The sequence below is a fragment of the Chiloscyllium punctatum genome, chromosome 1 (assembly GCF_047496795.1).
Source record: "Chiloscyllium punctatum isolate Juve2018m chromosome 1, sChiPun1.3, whole genome shotgun sequence".
NCBI lineage: Eukaryota > Metazoa > Chordata > Chondrichthyes > Orectolobiformes > Hemiscylliidae > Chiloscyllium > Chiloscyllium punctatum.
The window spans coordinates 131297592-131319505 of NC_092739.1; the positions used below are offsets into that span (position 1 = coordinate 131297592).

At 40.8% G+C, this 21914-nt stretch overlaps 1 protein-coding gene across 2 annotated transcripts in view; it reads right to left on the minus strand.

Annotated features, from left to right (window-relative positions):
* Window positions 1-21914, minus strand: part of dcc (DCC netrin 1 receptor) — a 1336447-nt gene that overhangs the window by 470069 nt on the left and 844464 nt on the right. For both annotated transcript variants that reach the window (XM_072574203.1, XM_072574193.1), the window contains exon 7: window positions 21414-21534. In XM_072574203.1, coding sequence (XP_072430304.1) covers window positions 21414-21534 — 121 coding nt within the window. The remainder of the gene's footprint in view (window positions 1-21413; window positions 21535-21914) is intronic.

Sequence of the window (21914 nt, forward strand, 5' to 3'; positions counted from 1 at the left end):
AACAAAAGATATTTCCGTGGAGACAACCCAATCTATTCTGTCAAACAGTGATAAGACATTTGCATTGCGAAAGAAGTGTACACATTTCCCCTGGGGACCATCGGGTCCTCTTATACATTTTTATTTTGATCTTTTACTATGTAAAAAAGGCTTTCCTCTCAAATATAAAATTCAACAATTGTTCAAAAATGTTTGAGCACACAGGTTTTGATCTTATTAAAGGATCTCCTTGCTTGTAAATTGTCTGCATTATGGTATCAATTTAAGTAGTTATCAATTGAAAGCTTCTTACCAATCTTTAATGTGTGGAAGACGATTGCAAGTCTGAATGTAATTGTTGCCAATTTTAGCCAGACAGGGAAGCAAAGCTCCTCGCTTCATCCTTACTTTAAGACTATTTGATATCCCATTCATAATACATTGCTGACTTCAGAATAGTGTTGTAATGAGTCTGCACGCTTTTGTAGATAGAGGCAACTACCTTTGTCTGCAATCAAAGCAGCATTTTGTTGTGCCAGCTGACAGACTAAAACTTCGATCTAACTGTACAGGTTTTGGAATTGCTGGCCCCATTTATAAACCTTCTGCTGATCGTGCAAAATATCAGATACCAAAATGTTTCCAAAACACAAATGTGTTGCTGCTCCACATGGGTGAATTATGCTATAAACAGGACAGATTCAGCATTCAGGGAAACTGTCACACACCCACAGAACTATTTTGATGAGAATCCGATCTGAAATATAGAACATGATGTTCCATTTTCAAACACTTTCTTCCCGGTGGAAAATGTTGGAAAATTAAAAATTCCGGTAAGTAATGGGCGGAAACTTTGCAATGCACTGTCAAAACATAAAGGATTCCTCTGGTAGGATAAGCTGAGTTTGAGTTGCAGGTGGTCTTAGCAATTTTTTTTCCCACCTGTTGACTGCATCACATGAAAACGAAGAAATATATTGCTAGTCAGCTGTGACTACCCGACAATTTATGCACTGCATCTTCAAGAAGATTTTGAAAGATGGCGGTAACCTTTTTTTTCTCATATATCTATCAAAAGCCCCAGCAAATAATAAAAAGAACTGGTGAAAATCTCAGGCAGGATACTTAGCTGTCACTTAGCAGTCCTTTTTATTCTTGGGGTCACTGCATAGTACAATTGGGTGGAGGATAACTCAGGCAACTGATCTATTCCTTTTGGGATGTTTTAACTGATAAATGCCCACTGTGAGTTCTGTTCAAATGTTTTCACTGCAACAGTCAATTTGCTCACTGCAATGTCCCAGAAACAGAATTTCAATGGATGACAGATTACCCATGTCGATTGGGGTAAGAATATCTAACCTTTCTTCTCCACCACCCAACCCACTTTTCTTTGGCCCTGCATTTGCATTGAAAGCTTTTCAACTCTGGCAGCCCCCAGTTCTGATAAAAGATTAACAAACCCATCGTGTTAACGCTGTTTTACTCTTTGTCAATGGTTTATTTCCAGCTACTTCTGTTTTTTTTTAACTTATTATTGAGGGAAGCCCCGGTTTTCATTCAAACAGTTCCAGGAATTGTTAGCATCCATCTGAACTAGCAGAGCAAGCAGATGGCACATTCAAAAGTGCAACATTTCCTCAGACTGCTTGCAGGTGAGAGTCTGTTCTGTACGATTTGGTTAGGATCTGGAATATGCCACCTGAGAGTGTGGAGATTGCTTTCATTATGGTTTCCTGGAGAGAATTGGATAATTCTCCAAAAAGAGAAAGGAATGCAAGGCTATGGGAAAAGGTTGGATGAGTGTGACTGGGTCTTACCTACAGCTAGCACAAATCCCAAAGGCTGAAGGACAGAATTAGAATCACAGGATTCTTACAGCACTGCAGGAGGCAATTCAACCCCACCTGCAAAATTTCTGCAAAAGAACATTTCTTCTAAAGGTCATTTTGCTGTAATGCAACAGTTGTATTCCTCTGCAAACCCGTGCTATAGAAAATTATGCCATGGAAAACCCCGCTGTAGAAAATTGCTAATAGAAAATTGCTATACCCATTCGATAGAAAGTTTGTTATCCAATCAATGTCCACAATTCATCAAATGCATTATGGCCAATTCGCGCTGTTGAAACATGCGTTATAGCAGAACGACCTGCATTGCCATTCCTGACCTTCTCCCCATAATTTTCTACATTTTTCCTTTTCAGGAAATTCTCTCTTGAAAGTATCAGTGAAGCCTGTCTCCATCCCATTCTAAGCCTGTGCATTCCAAATCATAACCATTCAGGGCATGAAGATTTTTCTCTTCATGTTCTAATTGCTTCTTGGACCAATTACTTCTTAAATCTGCCCCTCTTGTTCTGGATGCTCTTAGCAAATGGAACCATGTTTCCCTTTTGACTGGGTCTGGACCCCGTGTCATTTTGAATGCATTTGTCAACTCCCCTTCTCAATGTTTCTGCACCATGGAAGAACAGTCCTACATATCGTAATCTCAAGCATTTTTTCATATGTAAGAGAGGTTCCACATCCCTGGAACAATTATCATGAATCTTTTTTGCAACCTGTCTAATGCCTTCACATCTTTTCTAATAAGCTGCTCAAAATGAGCCCACATCTGCCCCCTCAGAAATGGGATTCCAGTCTATTAAGCCTGTCAAGCCCTTTCCACCATTCTTTCAGATCATGGCTGATCTGTATCCCAACTCGTCTTGGTTTCATAATCATTAAGACAAACAAAAACTGGCAAAAAATTGATTAATTTTAATTTTGTAATGTTCAATTCGCCTCTCTGCAGCAACCCTTTCATATTATAACAGAAAAGGTCCATATGAAAGATTTGATTTGCATTATGTAAAAAAAAAGCAGAGCAATTTTCCTGTTAAGGTGAAGGGGCACTGGACTCGAACCGTTAACTCTGTTTCCCTCTCTCCAGGTGCTGCTGCCAGAAATGCTGACATTCTCATACACTTTCTGTTTTTTTAAAGTTTCCTGGTGTCCAATAAACATTTTGTAATGATGGATGTACCATGTGTGATAGACAGAGAAGCAGAGGAGGCTAGAGAAAGAGAAATAGAAGCAAAAGATCCTGAGGGAGGAAGAGGAGGAGAGAGAGTGATGGGCTGGATTTCACTGGCCACCCACAGACTGGAGTACAGTTGGATGGATAGGGTTCCCTACCATCCCTCCTGACCCATACAATTTTGAACCACTAATGGAACCATTGCCTGGAGTGTGTTCTCATGGCCTAACAGAGCCATGCAAGTGTCAGTTATTGTCCACTTAAACTTGGTATGATTGCCCTGTGCCAACAGGATTGACCCTGATTATTGTAAGTCCATGATAAGAGTGAGCTGCTTTCCAGGCCTTGGCTCATAATCAGCCATGGAAGTTCCTCTCCATGTCCATCTTCCCCCACTACCCTGTTCAACATGCCTCCTATCCTCCCAACCAGCCAGCCACAGAGAGATCTCAGACTAAATTGGTTTCAGGACATTCACAGTTACTCATCCCCCAGGCTGCCTGCATCATCAATAATGACAGCCACTCTTGGTCGTGCTGTTGTTACTGCAGAACTGCTGGTTTCCAATTGGCCAGCAGTTCTATAAGGTGAGACATCCTTCCGGCAAACAAATTCTTGCCTCCTAATAATTTACCGTCCCTTTGGTGTAAAATCACAGCAAGGTGCACCGGCCACGGAAAAGCCGGTTTACCCTGGCATTTACACTGGGGTGCAAGCAGCCCATCTTCATCATAACACTCTTGTGATGCAGTGGCAATATTCCTATCTCTGAGACAGGAGGCCCAGAATCAAATCCCACCTACTCCAGTAGTGTATAACAACATCACTGAACAGGGCGATTAGAAAATATATATAATCCAGTTCCATATTTACAAAACCATAAGAAATAGAAACTGGAGTAGGCCATTTGGCCCTTCAACCTGCTCCACAAATCAATAAGATCATGGCTGATCCAACATTCCTCATGTCCACTTCCTGCCCTTTTCCCATGACCCTTGATTCCCGACTGTTCAAGAATCTATCTATCTCAGCCTTAAATGAACACAAGGACTCTGCCCCACAACTATCTGTGGCAAGGAGTTCCGAAGACCTCCAACACGCTGAGAGAAGAAATTCCACATCTTTTCAGTCTTAAATTGGCAGCCCCTTCCAGTTTGCCATCCCATAGAAGGTGGCAAGTGGCCCAGGAAATATTTCCCAATGTGAGAAGGTTTGCAGATGATAATCCATTTGGCCAACTTGTAATTTCTAACTGATATAGGAAACAATAGAAAGTTTTAAGCCACACCAGCTGAATAGACACAATTTATGTAGAACATAAGAAATAAGAAAGACAAACTGTCAGAGAGACTTAGCAGGTCAAAATACAATCAGATGCCATTAAAGCTGAGTTAATGAATAAGAGAAATGAGCTTCAGTATACTGAATGACCCTTTCTCAGCCCTGAAGTCATCTTTCACATTTCCATTATGACTAACTGATCCTACTGCATCCAAGAGACTTTATTACAGTCTACTTTGATTAAGTGTATGCCTTATAAGTACTTAGATTTGCCAACAAGTGCATAATTATGTAATTAGCATGAATTGAATTATCTGTGTATTGTATCTGTTGACTGCAAAATATTTTTCAAACTCACCACCTGGTACTTATGATGTTACAAATGGACAATTTTAACAAGAAGTTACTACTGCTGAAGGTTCAAAATGTCTATACATCAATAAAAACTTCACAGTGATTATATAAAAAAGTTGACTTGTGTTTTTCTTGAGATATACTGTGACTCCTCATGCATTCAATCACTAGGGTCATAGAATCATTGAGTCTGCAGCATATCATAAAGAACTGTCTGGTTTAATTCCACTTTCAAGCTTTTGGGCAAAGCCTATTAGGTTCTGGTACGACAAATACCTATCTAAGCATTTTAAAATGCACTGAGCATTTCTGCTTTGAACACTCAATTGAGTTCCAGATCTCCAGCATGCGTTTGGTGGTTAGACAATTCCTCAATTCCCCTTTACCCTTCTATCAATTTCTTTAAATTTATCCTACCATTATTGATCTCCCTGCTATGAGAAACAATCGTTTTACTCTACTCTATCGAGGCCTCTCATAAAATGCACCACAATCAATTGAGAATGTTTGTTTTCTCAGAGGGTCATTAGTCTGTGGCATTATCTTCCACAGAAAGTAATGGAGGCTGGGTCACAGAATTTATTCAAGGCTGTGTTACACAGATGTTGATAAACAAGGGAGTCAAGAGTGATAAGACGGCAGGCAGAAAACTGTAGCTGAAACCACAACCAGATCATTGTGATCTTACTGAATGATGGAGCAGACTTAATGGAGCTAAATGGCCAACTCCTGCTCTTTATACTTTGTTAAATTCCCTGTCAGACTTCACTGTTCCAAGGAAATAACCCCAATCTATCCAATCTTTCCTTTTAGATGAAAGTTTCCATTCAAAACAACATTCTCATAAATCTCACCTGTACTGTCTATGAATCATAACATTCTTCCTGTAATGTCATGACCAGAACTCTAGTAGCCATCTGGTGATCTAACTGATGGTCAATGCACTTTAGCAAAAGTGTAGAATATAGGAAAATAATCCTGTATGGCTTCTTTAACACGTTATTTGCCTCCCTTCCTTTTCCCCATATAGCAATCAGGGATACATTTCAGAAAGTGTTGGGGACTTATATCCAAAACATCGACTCTCCTGCCCCTCGGATGCTACCTGACTTGCTGTGCATTTTCAGTGCCACACTTTTCGACTCGGATCTCTAGCCTCTGCAGTCCTCACTTTTTCTGAGAAATTTAGCAGGTCTAGCAATATTTGTACAGAGAGAAACACAGTTAACATTTCTTCAGCTCTGAAGAAAAGTCTTTGGACTTCCAATGTTATCTTTGTTTCTCTCTATCCATATACTGCCAGATCTATTAAGTTTCTCTAGCATTTTCCAATTTTATTACAGATCTCCAACTTCCACAGCGTTTTGCTTTTACTTTATTTATACATTCCATCCTCATATCCTGATTTATCCAGTTTCAAAGATGCTAATCCCATATCATCCCTACAATGTGGAAGCAAGTCATTCAGCCCATCAGGTCCACATCTATCCTATCCCTACATTTTCCATGGTTAACCCAGAAAGCCTGCATATCTTTGGACACTATTGGGCAATTTAGCATGGCTAATCCATCTAACCTGCACATCTTTGTAGGAGAAATTTGGAGCACCCAGAAGAAACCCATACAGACACGAGGAGAACGTGCAGAATCCATACACACAGTTGTCTGAGGCTGGAATTGAACCTGGGTCCCTGGCACTGTAAGGCAGCAGTGCAAACCACAGAACTACAATACCACCCTACCGTTAGTGTGTTTATCCCTTTCAATACTTCACACTGTTCTTTTTAAACTCTAATATCGGTATTGTCCCTCTCATTTTAATTTATTCACTAAGAATCAAGCCTATATCTTTTGCCTTCACATACAGGTTTTGATCTCTTATCAAACCCTACTTTTTCTTTAATTATATTCTTTCTCATTGGGCTATTCCTGCTCCTATTTCCTTTGTTCCTATGTATTTATAAAACACCTTTGCATTTTCTTTAATTTTATCTGCTAATATCTTTTCATGTCTCCTTTTACTTTCTCAATTTCATTTCTAATCCACCCCTCGTACTTCTGCAGACTATCTGCTCTCTGTACCTGGAGTAAATTCTCCATTTTCAGCTTAAACTACCCTGGACGCTTCTGCTATGTGGGTTATAACAGATTTGGGAGTCTTGCCATTTTACTTTTGCTTTGTATGAACATTTTTATTGTGAACCCTCTCTATCATCTTCTTGAATGTGTGCCATGTGCCACGTATACCATGAACAAAATTACAAAATTATGAGAGACATAGATAGATAGTTGAAGTCTTTTTCACATGCTAGAATCATCAATTACTGGGGACATAGGTTTAAGGTAAAAGGATTAAGTTGAAAGGAGATGTGACAGGCAAGATATTTACACAGAGGGTGCTAAGTACCTGAAATGTGCTGCCAGAAGAGGTGGTGGAGGTGGATACAGAAGCAATGTTTAAGAAGTATCTTGACAGATAAATGAATAGGCAGGGAATGGAGGGATACAGACTGCATAGAGGCAAAAGGTTTTTAATTTAGAAAGGCGTCATATGTCGGCACAGTTTTGGTGAGCTGAAGGGTCTGTTCCTGTCGTGTATTGTTCTTTGTTCTGTGTTCATTCTATTATAAAGTAATAAATATCTAGAGGCTATTTATACTGTTCGCAAGGTGGACTATTGCAGGACTTCATCAGAATTTTTATCAGGTTCCGCTACATGAGAACTGGTATCATGTGGTATCACTCTATTAACATAATAGCTATTAATGTCTTAAAGGACAATGCTAATACTTAGAGCCCCTTCCTTCCCTCTCAATTCTGTGATCATTTCAATTCAAATTCCATAATTTGGCCCAGAAATTTGTAGATCCTAAAGAACAGTTTCCAAACGTCTGGCATGGCAGAGGCTGGAAGTGGGGTGTGGGGAGGCCTTTTATAATGTAAGGTAAGCAATGGAGTCACTTTGGGCGGCTGTCTGTGTGGAGTTTGCACATTCTGCCTATGTCCGTATGGGTTTCCACCAGGTGCTCCTGTTTCCTCTCACAATCGAAAGATGTGCTGGTTAGGTGAATTGGCCATGCTAAATTGCCCATAGTGTTCAGGGATGTGTAGGTTAGATGCATTAGTCGGGGATAAATATAGAGTAATAGGGTAGGGGGCATGGAACTGGGTGGGTTACTCTTCGGAGGGTTGGTATGGACTTGTTGGGCTGTTTCTACACTACAGGGATTCTACTCTAATGGTTCTTCATCTGGAAATGCTTATGAGTCCCCCAGTATCAAACATTGCTCAGACCATTGATATAGGAAAGAGAGTTTCTAAATTAATGGGCTTGATTTGATAATATTGCCAAGATCAGCAATTTAATGACAGACCACTGGTGGACTACTGACTCTGCCAAGTGCACCAATAATTGCCCAAGATTCTGGGCCAAATTGCCAGGCCCAGCTGTTACTGCCTCCAACACCACTTTAGCAGCTCTTCTAAGAGTGAACATGTATTTTTCTTAATTATTTTAATTGACCAGGTCTTGTGATTTTAAACTATCGGGGAGAGTGGCTGTGGACAAAATAAAGTTATAATCTATCCCAGGGCTGAATTTTCCTCTTTCAACAAGTTTTAACCAGGGATTTCAAGGCATTGATTGAACCTTTTCTGATGGTTAGGGGATGGGGCAATATTAAGCATCAATCTGACAATCATTTTGTTTGTTTTTATAATTGCACTCAACACCTTACTTTATCTGGGCAAGTAGTACCACTACTTAAGGAACAATCTGGGAAACTAACTTGTGGTGATTGTTATCAGAGGGAAGTGTCACCTTCAAAGGCCTAAAACAACGATAGGTCCAGTATCAAAGAGTTGTGGAATTAGACTAAAGAAGAGGCTGGATATTTGATCCTACATATCTGTGCTGAGCCTTTGAACGAAAATCATACAACTATTCTAACTGCTCTACTTTCCTCAGAATCCTGCATTTTTTCTTCCCCTTCAATTGCAGATCTTAAGCTTAGGGACATTCGTCATGGAATCCGCTGAGGAGAAGCCACTGCTGAAATCACATCTAGAGCCTGTCTACAGTGTACTTCTTCCAGATTTACAGAAGGGGGCTTTGGGAGTGGAGATAGAGGTTGAGTGATTTAAATCTGTGTTATGCATATCAAAATCATGAAGTTGTTTATTAAATAGCTGCTCTGTGATGTTGCTGTACATAATTATAATGAAGGCAAGTACTTTCTTTGAAATTATTAGACAGCTCAAAAGGAAAGTCAAAAAATAGTAGGTTCATCAGAGGAGAGACATTTCCAGAACAGCAACTGGATATAATGTCACAAAAAGTTCTTTCCTTGCATCTCCAAGTTTCTGTTCCTGGCAGTTCTTGCAGCCAGAAGTTTCCCCTGCAATACAGATTTCCATAATGATATTGGACTATTTAGGGTTGAGAAACGTATCAGCCATGATCAACTGGTGGAGCTGACTCGATGGGCCGAATGGCCTCATTCTGCTCCTTTGTCTTATCGTGTACAGTTCTGGTTGCCACTCTATAGGAAATATGTGGGTACTTTGGAGAGGATGCAGGATGTTGCTTGGATTGGAGTGCTTTAGCTATTAGGACAAATTTTGGATTGTTTTCAGCAGAGTGAAATACTTTTACACAGAGGGTGGATGAAGCAGTTACGTTAGTAAAACTTAAGAGGCATTTACACAGACACATGAAGAGACAGGGAATAGAGAGATATGGATCATGTACAGGCAGATCGAATTAGTTTGGAATGGCACCACATTTGGCACAGTCATGGTGGGCCAATGGGCCTGTTCCTGTGCTGCACTGTTCTAACCTCTGTGCTCTATGTACTAAAGCTCTAAATACCTATTGTGTTACAGCTGCAAAGTGAGATTTAAATAGGCAATATCATGGCAGATTCCTAATAAAGCTTCATATAGATGGAAGACCTTCACATCAGCAAAAATTGAGCATTAAAGTCCATGGCAAGCACTGAGAGCCTGAGTCACACTCTGGCCCAAAGTAACAAAGACAGGAGTGAGCCTGCATTGAGGACAATTTAACAGGAATTTTGAAAATGCAATGCATATATTTATGGGGATCTTATTTGGGAGCTTTTCTTGCTTTCATTGTTATCATTTTATTATTTTGATTTATGTGTTTGTTGACTCCAAAACCAGAACAACAATGACAGATATTGAAATTTAATTTGCTTCTTGCCTGATAATTCTAAAAGAAAATGCAAGATTAAACCATTTTGAAATGACTCTGCTGACTAATTTTATGTTTCTCAAATACTCACTGACATTATTAGCAGTACTTTGATGTTAATAAGGCAGCTCTGGTGCAGTTTGTGCTTTAGAAATCTGAAATTTAAATGGACAAAGTTCCAGGAAAATCTGGCAGCTGAGGCAACTAGAAACTATTTCTGTTTGGGGTCACTCATTGTAATATGCATCAAGTGCTAATCTTCACTCCATTTAACCCCATCAGAAAGTCCGTGACAGTGCGTATTACACTGTGTGTCTGCACCACAGTAATTGTTCAAAGGCAAAATGCCCACGCTTTGTCAACCAATTACTATATCTAAAAATAGAGATATTCTTCAAAACTTGCAATCATCTTCTAAAGAAATGTGTTTTGCTGGTCACAAGAATTTAATTACCTCACCCATGGCCTGTCCAATATGAGAACATTTACGTTTTATTTGTGTAAGGTGTAAATTACTAAGGTTGCCATAGAGAATCCCCAGCCTTAGGAGAGGGTGCAGTAAAAGCCTGAACAGCTGTGCAGTGAGGAGTACATGCTGTGTTTAGAATGGATGGCTACCATTTATGCAAAGAGCTCAGCCAGCAGGAGCCATGTTCCTCCCACCACGGTCAGCAGCTTCTGCTAATACATCTTTATGGCCAACTTCACCACCATCTGTCCATGTCCTTTCACATAGACTGCAGGAAGCATGAACAGAGATCTTTGCTATGAGAATTGGCCTCAGCAAGAAACATTCAAGAATATATTCTGTTTGTCTTGCTTTCTTTTTCTTTTATTCCGCTTTGAGTACTTCAAAGTCTTATGATGTGAGGCACTGGTTTAAAGACACTGGTATTTTCAACAAAGTTCGTTTCTTGTACCTACTGTTATGATTAATAACTCACAATCAACGCTGTCAATCCTATCCCATCAATATTGCTATTTCATCTGGTTTCTGATTTGGCAAATGTTAACATCCAAAAAATTACATTTGAATGCTCAGATTAAACTTTTTGATTTCTGACAGTGCCTTTGATGGTTAACTGTACCATCCACAAGTATTCACCATTGATAAAGTGCAGCCTGCAGTGGTAACAGTGCACTCGCTGCCTGCCTGCAGAAAGCCTCTGTAATTGGTTCAGTTGACATATATTGGCTCCCTGCCCACCAGGTGTCAATCTTGAAATCCTTAATTTTTGCTTCAAATCCCTCCATGGCTTTTTCTCCTGGAATATCTTTCAATCTCGTCCAGCTCTCCCAATCTCTGAGACCTCTGAGCTCCTCTAATTCTGGCCTCTGTCGCTGTCCCGATTTTAATCATTCTACCATTGGCAGCCCAGCTATCAGCTGCCTAATCCCTGAGCTCAGCAATTCTCTCCCTCAACATTTTCAGCTCTCTCTCCTGCTCAAAGATTCTCCCTGTTTGATCAAGCATTTTCCATTTTAAAGATTGTTCGGTACAGCTCCTGTGAGCATCTTGGAGCATTTGTTTCCGTTAAAGGCTCTGTGAGTGTATGTGGTTGCTGTTAAGCTGGATTCGACATACACAGTGTTAAGTCCCAAAGCTGCATGAAGCATTTTTCTTACACCTGTACTCTACAGGCTGAGATCAGGCTGGTTGTAATGCTGATTTCAAGTGCTAATTAGACATTCAAGGAGAACCTCATTACATGCAATCTCAACCTTTTCATACATTTGAGAGAAGACAGCTCTTTGTAACACCTGAAGGTCCAGATGTTGCTCTATTTCTACAACGGAAGGCTTACTAAAGCAAACAATTAGATTGACAGATTGAGTATCCCATCACACAAATCTAAGGGACACAATTCCTAGCTCTCTCTCTCTCTCTCAAGTTTAAAATAGGTATTTATATAGATAATATATCCTCTGCATCACCCCCTAAATCTTCCCTGATACAAAGAGTGGCTTGTCATATCACATCAGTAAGAACTTATTTATCTTTTAAAGCCTGATCTAGTTTGACTTTGAAATCTAGCACTGGGGCAGGTGATGCTATATTGAGAGATGGCGATTACAATTTTAATGCTTTTTCATAACTGGGGATAGGAGAGAGATTGATTCTTCTCATTGTGAGAAATTTGTACTGGCCCTTAGCTTTTCAGTCTACCCTATGTCAACAACACAGAATGTATTTGGCAGCACATCTGATATTTCAGTAGCTGGGCTAAAAATTAAAAGCTTTCTGCTCTGATCCCTAGATCAAACCATAGTTGAATTAATTCTGGGGCAGGAAAGGATATACTTCAGGTTGTAAGGGCCCAGGGGACCAGCTCTGGAATTATAGTGAACTTGAAATCTCTTGAATAAAAAGCTAGAAATTGGGAAAATCTGAGTTATATTCAGTGGAGCAGAATTTCTGTTTCCAATCATCCTACAATTGCACACACAATATGTTACCCTAAATGGCAAAATCTCATCTGTGCGCTCTTATAAATTTAGCAAGCAGTGCATTGATACAACAGAGGTGATTTTGCAAACATATCCTATCAGTGGGTGAGCTTTTAATAAAATCAGACAGTACAGATAGAAGTTATTCAAGCCCTTGTACTTTGCACCTATAGTGGTTATTTGAAAGCATTTTTTAATGTTTCCATCCTCTATTCATTCGCATGGCCCTGCAAGTATTTGCCTAATTCTCACTTGAAAGTAAATGTTGACTGCTTCCCTCATCTAATTAAACACTGAGTTGCAATTTACCACAACTGACTATGTAAATGAAAATGGTCATCCCTTCTATTTTCTTTGCAAAAAGTCTGAAGTCTGTGACCTCTTATTACCAACTCTTCTGCTGAAACACCTTCTCCTCACTATATCAATGTTGTCATGATTTTAGACCACTCCTGTTATACCTCCTCTAGTCTTTTCATTCTGAGGAGAGCAATGCTGCCTTCTTTAATTTCTCTCCAGATTTATTCGCCCTGCTGCCTTGCCTGTAAAAATCCTCTGCACGATCCACCACTACTCCTGAACCAAGTATCCTTGACATCTTCAATAATTTGTTTATCCAATACTCTTCAGTTCCCTGTTGTTACACAATTGAATATGGAATTAAATGCCTAATAGTGACTGTGAAACCATTGTCAACTGTTTTGAAAATACACCTGGTTCACTAATTTGCCATCACCTAGTCTGGCCTGCATGCGACTCCAGGCCCACAGCAATATGGTTAACTCTAAAATGGCCCTCCAACACACTCAGATATATCAAACTGCTATAAAGGCTAAACAAAAGAGGGAAATAGATAGACCACCTGCATTGACCTAGGCAACTGAAATGATGACAAGGTCAATCCTGCCGACTCAGCAAAGTCCTCCTTAATAATATTGGTGAGCTGGTGTCAAAATTTGCTGAACTGTCTCACAGTCAAGCAACAGCCCAACATAGTTGTACTCAAAGAATTGTACCTAACAGATAATGTCCTAGACTACACCATCACCATCCAGAGGTAGTAACACAGAGGTAGGATACAGTCAGGAGGGAATTGTCTGTGAGTCCTCAACATTGACTCAAACCCATGAAACTGCATTGTATCAGATCCAGCTTATTTACTTGATTTTCATCATTTAAGTTCAAGATCATACACAAGTAACTTACTCTAATCCATTCTTTTTCAGGAGGCCAAAGGCAGCATTTGCATTCTTGATATTTAAACCATCTTCTTCTTTAATGGACGATGACTGATATTTTTTGCATTTCCAATATTTTCTGTTTTTTTATCTGAAAACTCTATTTGCTTTCCTCAATCTTCCCTTGCTGTCATGACCTGCACACTATACAGCTTCTTAAATTACCTCCTCATTGCCTATTCTTATCAACATTGTTGGACTGTTGTTCTGTCAATCTTTGCTGGAGTAACAACCACAAAATCTGTAGTTACAAAGAACCTTCAACATCACTAAACATCCCAAGGCACTTTTTGGGTGCTGTATAAAACAAAATTTGTTTCTCTTCATTTATAAAATTAAGAAGATTTGTCCATATGGAATATTTTGCTGAAAAATACAAATAATCAGTAAGTGGTTCTTAATCAGTAAGTGGTAATTACAGCTTAGAAAGGGCAGTAACAGTCTAACATTTTACAAAAGCGTGATACTGCAAATTCTGGAAACCCAAGGAAAATGATCAAAACAGCTGGAAAACTCAGTAGCTCAAGCAACATCGGTGGAGAGAAACAAAGTTAATGCTTCAGGGTCGATGATCTTTTATCAGCCTTACATGCAGCGCACAGTTACTTACAGTGCAAACAATCATTCCTTCCAAGGGACTATCTTCCTCTTTTGATAGTGTACACTATTTACAGACTCCAAAGTATTTTCCTTCATAATATTTTGTCAACATATCTTTCTTACAGTGATTCCTCAAACAAACAGACTCAGCCACCAGAGGCTTCCAGTGAGTTGCAGAGGGAATGCTAATTTTCCCTCTAGTGGTGAAATACAGATCCTGCAACATTATCATAAAGAGTGATATTCAAAATCTCCTCCAAATTTAATGACTCTTTGGGGTTACTTCCACTCTTTTACCTTAATTTTCTTTTTATTTCTTCCATGAGATGTGGGCATCACTGGGAACGCCAACATTTGTGGCCGAATCCTAATTGCTCTTGAACAGAATGGCGTACTAGACCATTATTGCAGAGGGCAGTTAAGAGTCAACACGTCACTATTGGTCTGGAATCACATGTAGGCCAGACAAAGCAAGGACAGCAGCTTTCTTTCCTGAAGAACGTTAGAGAACTGGAAGGGTTTTTACAACAATTGATGATAGTTTCATGGTCACCATTTCTGAGACTAGGTTTCAATTCCACTTTTATTTATTAGTTGAACCGAAATTCTACCAGATTATTAGCCATAGCCAGGGCCTTTAGATTACCAATTCCTCTGGTATTACCACAATGCCACTGTATCCTCCTGGATGGTGCAGCTGCTGGATATGTAGTGCAAACCTCCACTTAGAAGCATCAATGAGGTTTCTGAAATATTTTCGTAACATTTGTACAGTAACTGCAGCTCCAGGACAGTCATGAAGTGCTGCAGGAGGGGAGTTAGTAATGGCACATATCAGCCTCAGCCTCTCAGATTAGATTAGATTACTTACAGTGTGGAAACAGGCCCTTCAGCCCAACAAGTCCACACCGACCCACCGAAGCGCAACCCACCCAGACCCATTCCCCTACATTTACCCCTTCACCTGACACTATGGGCAATTTAGCATGGCCAATTCACCTAACCTGCACATTTTTTGGATTGTGGGAGGAAACCGGAGCACCCGGAGGAAACCCACACAGACACGGGGAGAATGTTCAAACTCCACACAGAGAGCAGCCTGAGGGGGGAATTGAACCTGGGTCTCTGGTGCTGTGATGCTAAAGTGCTAACCACTGTGCCACCGTGCTGCCCATAGATTGTTTTGATCCAGAACTATTCACCTGCTGTCACAACAGGTCCACAGTAGACACCATCTCCCTGACCCTACACTCACCTCTGGAACATCTGGATAAAAAGGATATTAATGCCAGACTCCAAATTATTGACGTTAGTGGGGAAGAAGCTGTTCTTGAATCTGACCCTACACTGGCTTCAACTGACTTCAATACCATAATTTCACCTCCAAACTCTAAGGCCTAGGACTCCGCTGCAATTGGATCCCTAACTCGCTGACCACAATCAATAAGAAGCAGCCACAACACCTTCTCCCCAATAATCCTCAATACCGCTGCCCCGCAAGGCTGTGTACTCAGCCCCTACTATACCCTTTATAAACTCATGACTGTGGTCAAATTCAGCTCTAACTCCATTTATAACTTTGCTGATCACACCACCGTAGTAGGATGGATCTCAAACAATGACTAGACAGAGCACAGAAAAGAGACAGAGAGCTTAGAGGCATGGTGTAAAGACAACAATGTCACCTTCGATGTCGTCAAAATGAAGGTCCTGGTCATTAACCTCAGGAAGCAGAGTGGAGGACACTCCCCTGTCTGTATCAAATGTGCTGAGGTGGAGATGGCCAAGAGCTTCAAGTTCCCAGGAGTAAAGATCACCAATGATCTGCCCTGATCCATCCACATCAACATCAAAGTCAAGAAAGCACACCCATGCCTCTTTTTCCCCAGAAGGTTAAGGAAATTTGACATGTCCACAGGGACTCTTACCAATTTATATCAATGCACCACAGTAAGCATTCTATCCAGATGCATCATAGCTTAATATGGCCACTGCTCTGCCCAAGACTGCAAGAAATTACAGAGAGTTTTGAATGCAGCCCAGTCCATCAGAAAACCAGCCCTTCTTCCAGTGACTCCATGTACATTTCCCACTATCTCAGGAAAGCAGCTAACATAATTGAAGAGTCCTCCCACACTGGTTATACTGTCTTCCAGCCTCTTGCATCGGGCAGAAGATACAAAAGTTTATAAACACGTGCCAACAGATTCAAGTACAGCTTTTTCCCTACTGTTATCAGAGTTATGAACAGACCTTTCATATATCAGAGTTGATCTTTCTCTGCATCTTCTCTGTAGCAGCAAAGGTATATTTTGCATTCTGTTGTACTTTCCTGATGTACTTATGTAAGGTACGATTTGCCTGGTTAGCGTGCAACACAATACTTTTCACTGTATCTCAGTACATGGTACAATAATTAATCAAATCAAATCATTTCAATCCCAATGTTTCCATCTATATTCCCCTTATTTGATGGACTACAATGGTTCCAGAAGGCAGTTTGTCCCCAGCACTTCCAGAAGCACAAGTAGGGATGCACAACAAATGCTGCCCTTGTCAACAGTGCCTATGTCCCAAGAAACAATCTTTAAAATAGTCCTGAAACCAGGCCAAAGGACTGAATTAAATGTTCTGGGTTTGTGCTTTCTCTGTTTAATAGTTGAGTTAGCCTGCTTTTAGTAGCTCCTTTGGCAAAACATTCTATGAGATATGGAACAACATTTTGGTCTCAAGTTTCAAAAGCAGAGGAAATCAAAGATCAATTTGACAAAGGGACTGGGAAATGCCTATTCCTTCTCCTCCCACCTCTATTAATTTCTATCCATGACCTTCTGTGTTTATTGAAGTCAAGAGAATTAATTAGATGGTCAGTGTGGGACACAAGCAATCTCTAAACAGGTAGCACAGAAATCAAAATAAATCAGGAAATAATGATCGAGGAGCCCAGTCTGAGAATTAGTGTTCTCAACCAGTCCTTCAATTCATAACATGCACAGTTTTCAGCCATTATTTAGTGACAACAAGCTTAACTTATAACAGCCAGCTGATTCCAGTGTGAATGGAATACTGAAAGAATGAAGAATAGCCGAGAGTAGAGAAAGTCAGATAAGACATTCAGTTCTGATTCAGGGAGGATGCAGGGAGGAAAACTAATTCAGCAGCACAGATTTATTTAGGATGTCTGTTCGGCATGGGCGAGTTGAACCAAAGTGTCTGTTCCCGTGCTGTATATCCTTATGACACATTCAGAATTAAAGAGGAACATTAAAGGTGTGTGCTATTCACATTCATATTATTTTGAGTGAATTGAGGAAAGTTGTGACAGTGAGAGAGAAAGAGATTAGAGCAAGATTATTATCGGATGACAACATTTTTCTTGTGTCCTGCCCAGAGGTCTCTCAGCGAAGTATGTTGTTCCACTTGCCCCACAATTTGTTTCCTTTCCAGAGGTATCTGAAGGTTCCCAGTTCTATCTATCCAATTAGATGGATAGTGACCACAAAACAGCAGGCTAGATGCTTCAGTGCCTTCTCCTCTTATGGCAGTACAACATTGACTTGTGAATCCCAGGGTACTCAGATTTGAAAGCTGTCCATCCACCAGCGGGCAATTTGTTGCAGGAAGCTGCACAGTCAGCTGCTCTTGGCAACTCTTGAAAATTTCTGAAGTAACAATTGGGACAGAATCATTCCCAGATCTATTGTTGCTTTATAAGGTACTGACTGAATCTGACTCTTTGTTTCCAGACAGACAAAGAAAATCATTCTCTAGGTTCTCTGTTTAGGGAATAAGGCCCATCACCACAGTTACCAAAACACAGAGACCCAAATTCTCCATGCAGAAAGCTCCTCAGCAATTGCAGTGAATTTTCGGCAACATATTTAAAGGGTCATGAAGAGGAGATGCCGGTGTTAGACTGGGATGGACAACTTCAGAAGTCACATGACACCAGGTTGTAGTCCATCAGATATATTTAAAATAACATGCTTTCAGAGCGCTGCTCCATCGTCACCTGACTTCTGCATGACTTCTGTATTTAAAGGGAGCGGTTATCGGCAGCCTTTTAGAACATAGAACATAGAACAATACAGCGCAGAACAGGCCCTTCAGCCCTCAATGCTGCACTGACCTGTGAACTATTCTCAGCTCATCCCCCTACACTCTCCCATCATCATCCATGTGCTTATCCAAGGATTGTTTAAATCTCCCTAATGTGGCTGAGTTAGCTACATTGGCAAGCAGAGGATTCCATGTCCTTATCACTCTCTGAGTAAAGAACCTGCCCTTGACATCTGTCTTAAATCTATCACCCCTCAATTTGTAGTTGTGCCTCCTCGTACAAGCTGATGTCATCATCCTAGGAAAAAGACTTTCACTGTCTACCACTTTGACTCAAAACGTCAGCTCTTTTCTCTCCTTACAGATGCTGCCAGACCTGCTGAGATTTTCCAGCATTTTCTCTTTTGGTTTCAGATTCCAGCATCTGCAGTAATTTGCTTTTAGTTTAGACTTTCATTGTCTACACTATCTAATCCTCTGATCATCCTGTACGTCTCTATCAAATTCTCTCTTAGTCTTCTTCAATCCAATGAAAACAGACCCAAGTCTCTCAGCCTTTCCTCATAAGACCTTCCCTCCAGACCAGGCAACATCCTGGTAAATCTCCTCTGCACCTTTTCCAATGCTTCCACATCCTTCCCGAAATATGGTGACCAGAACTGTACACAATATTCCAAGTGCAGCCGCACTAGCGTTTTCTTTAGTTGCAGCATGCTATTGCAGCTTCAGAACTCAGTCCCTCTACCAATGAAACCTAACACACTGTATGCCTTCTTAACAGCACTATCAACCTGGGTGGCAACTTTCAGGGATCGATGTACATGGACTCCAAGATCCCTCTGCACATCCACACTACCAAGAATCTTTCCATTGACCCAGTATTCTGCCTCCAATTGCCACCTCCCAGCAAAATTCTGCAGTTTACCCAAGTCTCCCTGCAACCTGTAACATTCTTCCAAACTGTCCACTTCTCCACTGACTTTAGTGTCATTTTGAAGGAACAATATCACAGTCTGAAACTTCTTAAAAGATTAGTTCCTCCAGCTCCAGCATTAAGGAAGAAAGAGGGAAGACTTGCATTTATATAGCACTTCTGACAACCACAAACTTTGTCAAATCCCTTTCAGTTAGTAAAGCACTTTTAATGTCTGCCCACTGTTGTAATGCTGGAAACACAGCAGCCAATCGGAGCAAACCAAATTCCCAGAAACAGCAACACAATAACAACCAGGTAATCTGATTCTGTGATGTTGATTGAGGGATAAATATTGGTCAGGACATGAGGATAACTCCCATGAGATTGTTACATCCATCTAACAGGTAGATGGTGCTTCGGTTTAAAGGTGAAAGAAGATACCTTCAAACATGTGCAATACACCTTTCATATCCTGTCAGCCTTGGCTTTTGGGCTCAAGCTCCTCATGGCAGCAGCATTCCTGCCTCTGAACCACAACAGGGACAAAAATCATTAGCAGCAGTGCTGCTCCTGGCCTGGGTGTCCAGGCACACCCTGAACCTCTGACCTGAGGACACCAGCCCTATCCCACCCTTTCAGCAAAAGCATGGCAAGCCCCTGTGAGACCAGTTGCTGGGTCCCACACTGAACTAATTACGCAATCAAATCTCAATGCAGGGACTTTCAGTGTATCATAGAAGGCCATTTAGCCTATTGATTCTCCACAGACTCTCTGAAGAGCATCATACCCAGACCCACACACCTCCACCTGCAGCCCCCACCCCCTTCCCTATTCATGTAATTTTGCATTTGCCATAGCCAATCCACCTGACCTGCACATCTTTGGATTATGAGAGGAAACCAGAGCATCCGGAGGAAACTCACGCAGATACGGGAAGAATGTGCAAACTCCACACCATCCAGGTCTTTGGTACTGTGAGGCAGCAGTGCTAACCACTGAGCCACCATGCTTTGTAGGTTGAGCACTTCAATTGTAGCGCCGAGAGAGTACTGCAATATTTTGTAGCACCAAGAGAGTATTACGCCTTCTTTTGGATAAAAAATTAAACTGAGAAATTATATTACAATATCGATTTAAATTTCTTCTTATAACTGTTCATTTGTCACAGCCTACCTCAGTCCTACCCACTGACACTGAAAACCCCGACCCAACATCCTTGTCAAATTTAAGCTCCCATTTTCCAATTAAAGATCTGAGAGCCTCAACCCATAATGTGACCAAACTGCCCAAGACTTTATCAATATACAGAGCAATCTGTGTGAAGTGCCACTGCTAACTGAATTCAATAAATAAAGAATTCAAGTAGAACATTTTTCTTAAATTAGACACTTTGTGCAAACAACTTGTGTAATATTGTGGTTTGAATTAATGTGTTGTATTATCGGTAAAGAGTTTCTAACTGTAAAGTTATATTAATATATCTAAGCATTTAAGATGCCACATCAATCATTAGAGGTGGCATGGTAGCTCAGTGACGAGCACTGCTGCCTCACAGCACCAGTGACCTAGGTTCGATTTCAGTCTCGGGTGACTGTCTGTGTGGAGTTTGCACATTCTCCCTGTGTTTGTGTGGGTTTCCTCTGGTTTCCTCACAGTCCAAAGATGTGCAGGTTAGGTGAATTGGCCATGCTAAATTGCCTGTGGTGTCCAGGGATGTGTTAGTTGGGGGGTAAATGTAGGGGAATGGGTTTGGGTGGGATACTTTTCGGAGGGCCAGAGTGGACTTGTTGGGTTGAAGAGGCTGTTTCCATGCTATAGGGATTCTATGATTCTGGACAGTCCCTGGGTGGTGAATGAGTTCTGCTCTTGAGCCTGTTCACTACTTGATTTGTAAACAAGTCAGAACACAATGGAGGACAATATAAAAGAGCCACTTGCTAGTACAAGAAACATTCAGATCTTTAAAATTACACCCTGTTTGGGATAACATTCATAAGTACTAACATTCATAAGTTAGACACTTTGTTCATAAATCAAGGACCTGTTGGACTGTCGTCAGTGTCCAGGTAGTGGGCAATAACAAGTCTAAATCTGCAGCATGCAGCTTGATCTGGGAAATACACTCAAAGAAACTTACAACATTGTCTAAAAGAGCGATTACTTTGAACTTGTTACAAGATACAACAGAATGTAACAGCATTAATGATTCTTTCTTCCAAAACTATCACTTTGTCATTACAAAGGAAAAATAAAAACAAGAGAGAAAATTGCAGGGAAGTGTCAAGGATTATGTTGTCTTACCGGGTTCTGGAATGATTAGCTGTCCGCTGGTCTGCACATTCCCAACATCATTCTCTGCCACACACTGGTAAAAACCCTCATCTGACTTCACCAGACCGAGTACCCGGAGGTTGCTGCCGCTCTATAATACAAAACAAACAGACAGAATACAAAATAATTTAACAGTTACAGCAAAATCTTTACACTCTCAAAACAAACCAAATAGAGTCATAGTGTCATAGAGATGTACAGCATGGAAACAGACCCTTCGGTCCAACCTGTCCATGCCGACCAGATATCCCAACCCAATCTAGTCCCACCTGCCAGCACCTGGCCCATATCCCTCCAAACCCTTCCTATTCATATACCATCCAGATGCCTCTTAAATGTTGCAATTGTACCAGTCTCCACCACTTCCTCTGGCAACGCATTCCATACACGTACCACCCTCTGCGTGAAGAAGTTGCCCCTTAAGTCTCTTTCATATCTTTCCCCTCTCACTCTAGTTCTGGACTCCCCGAC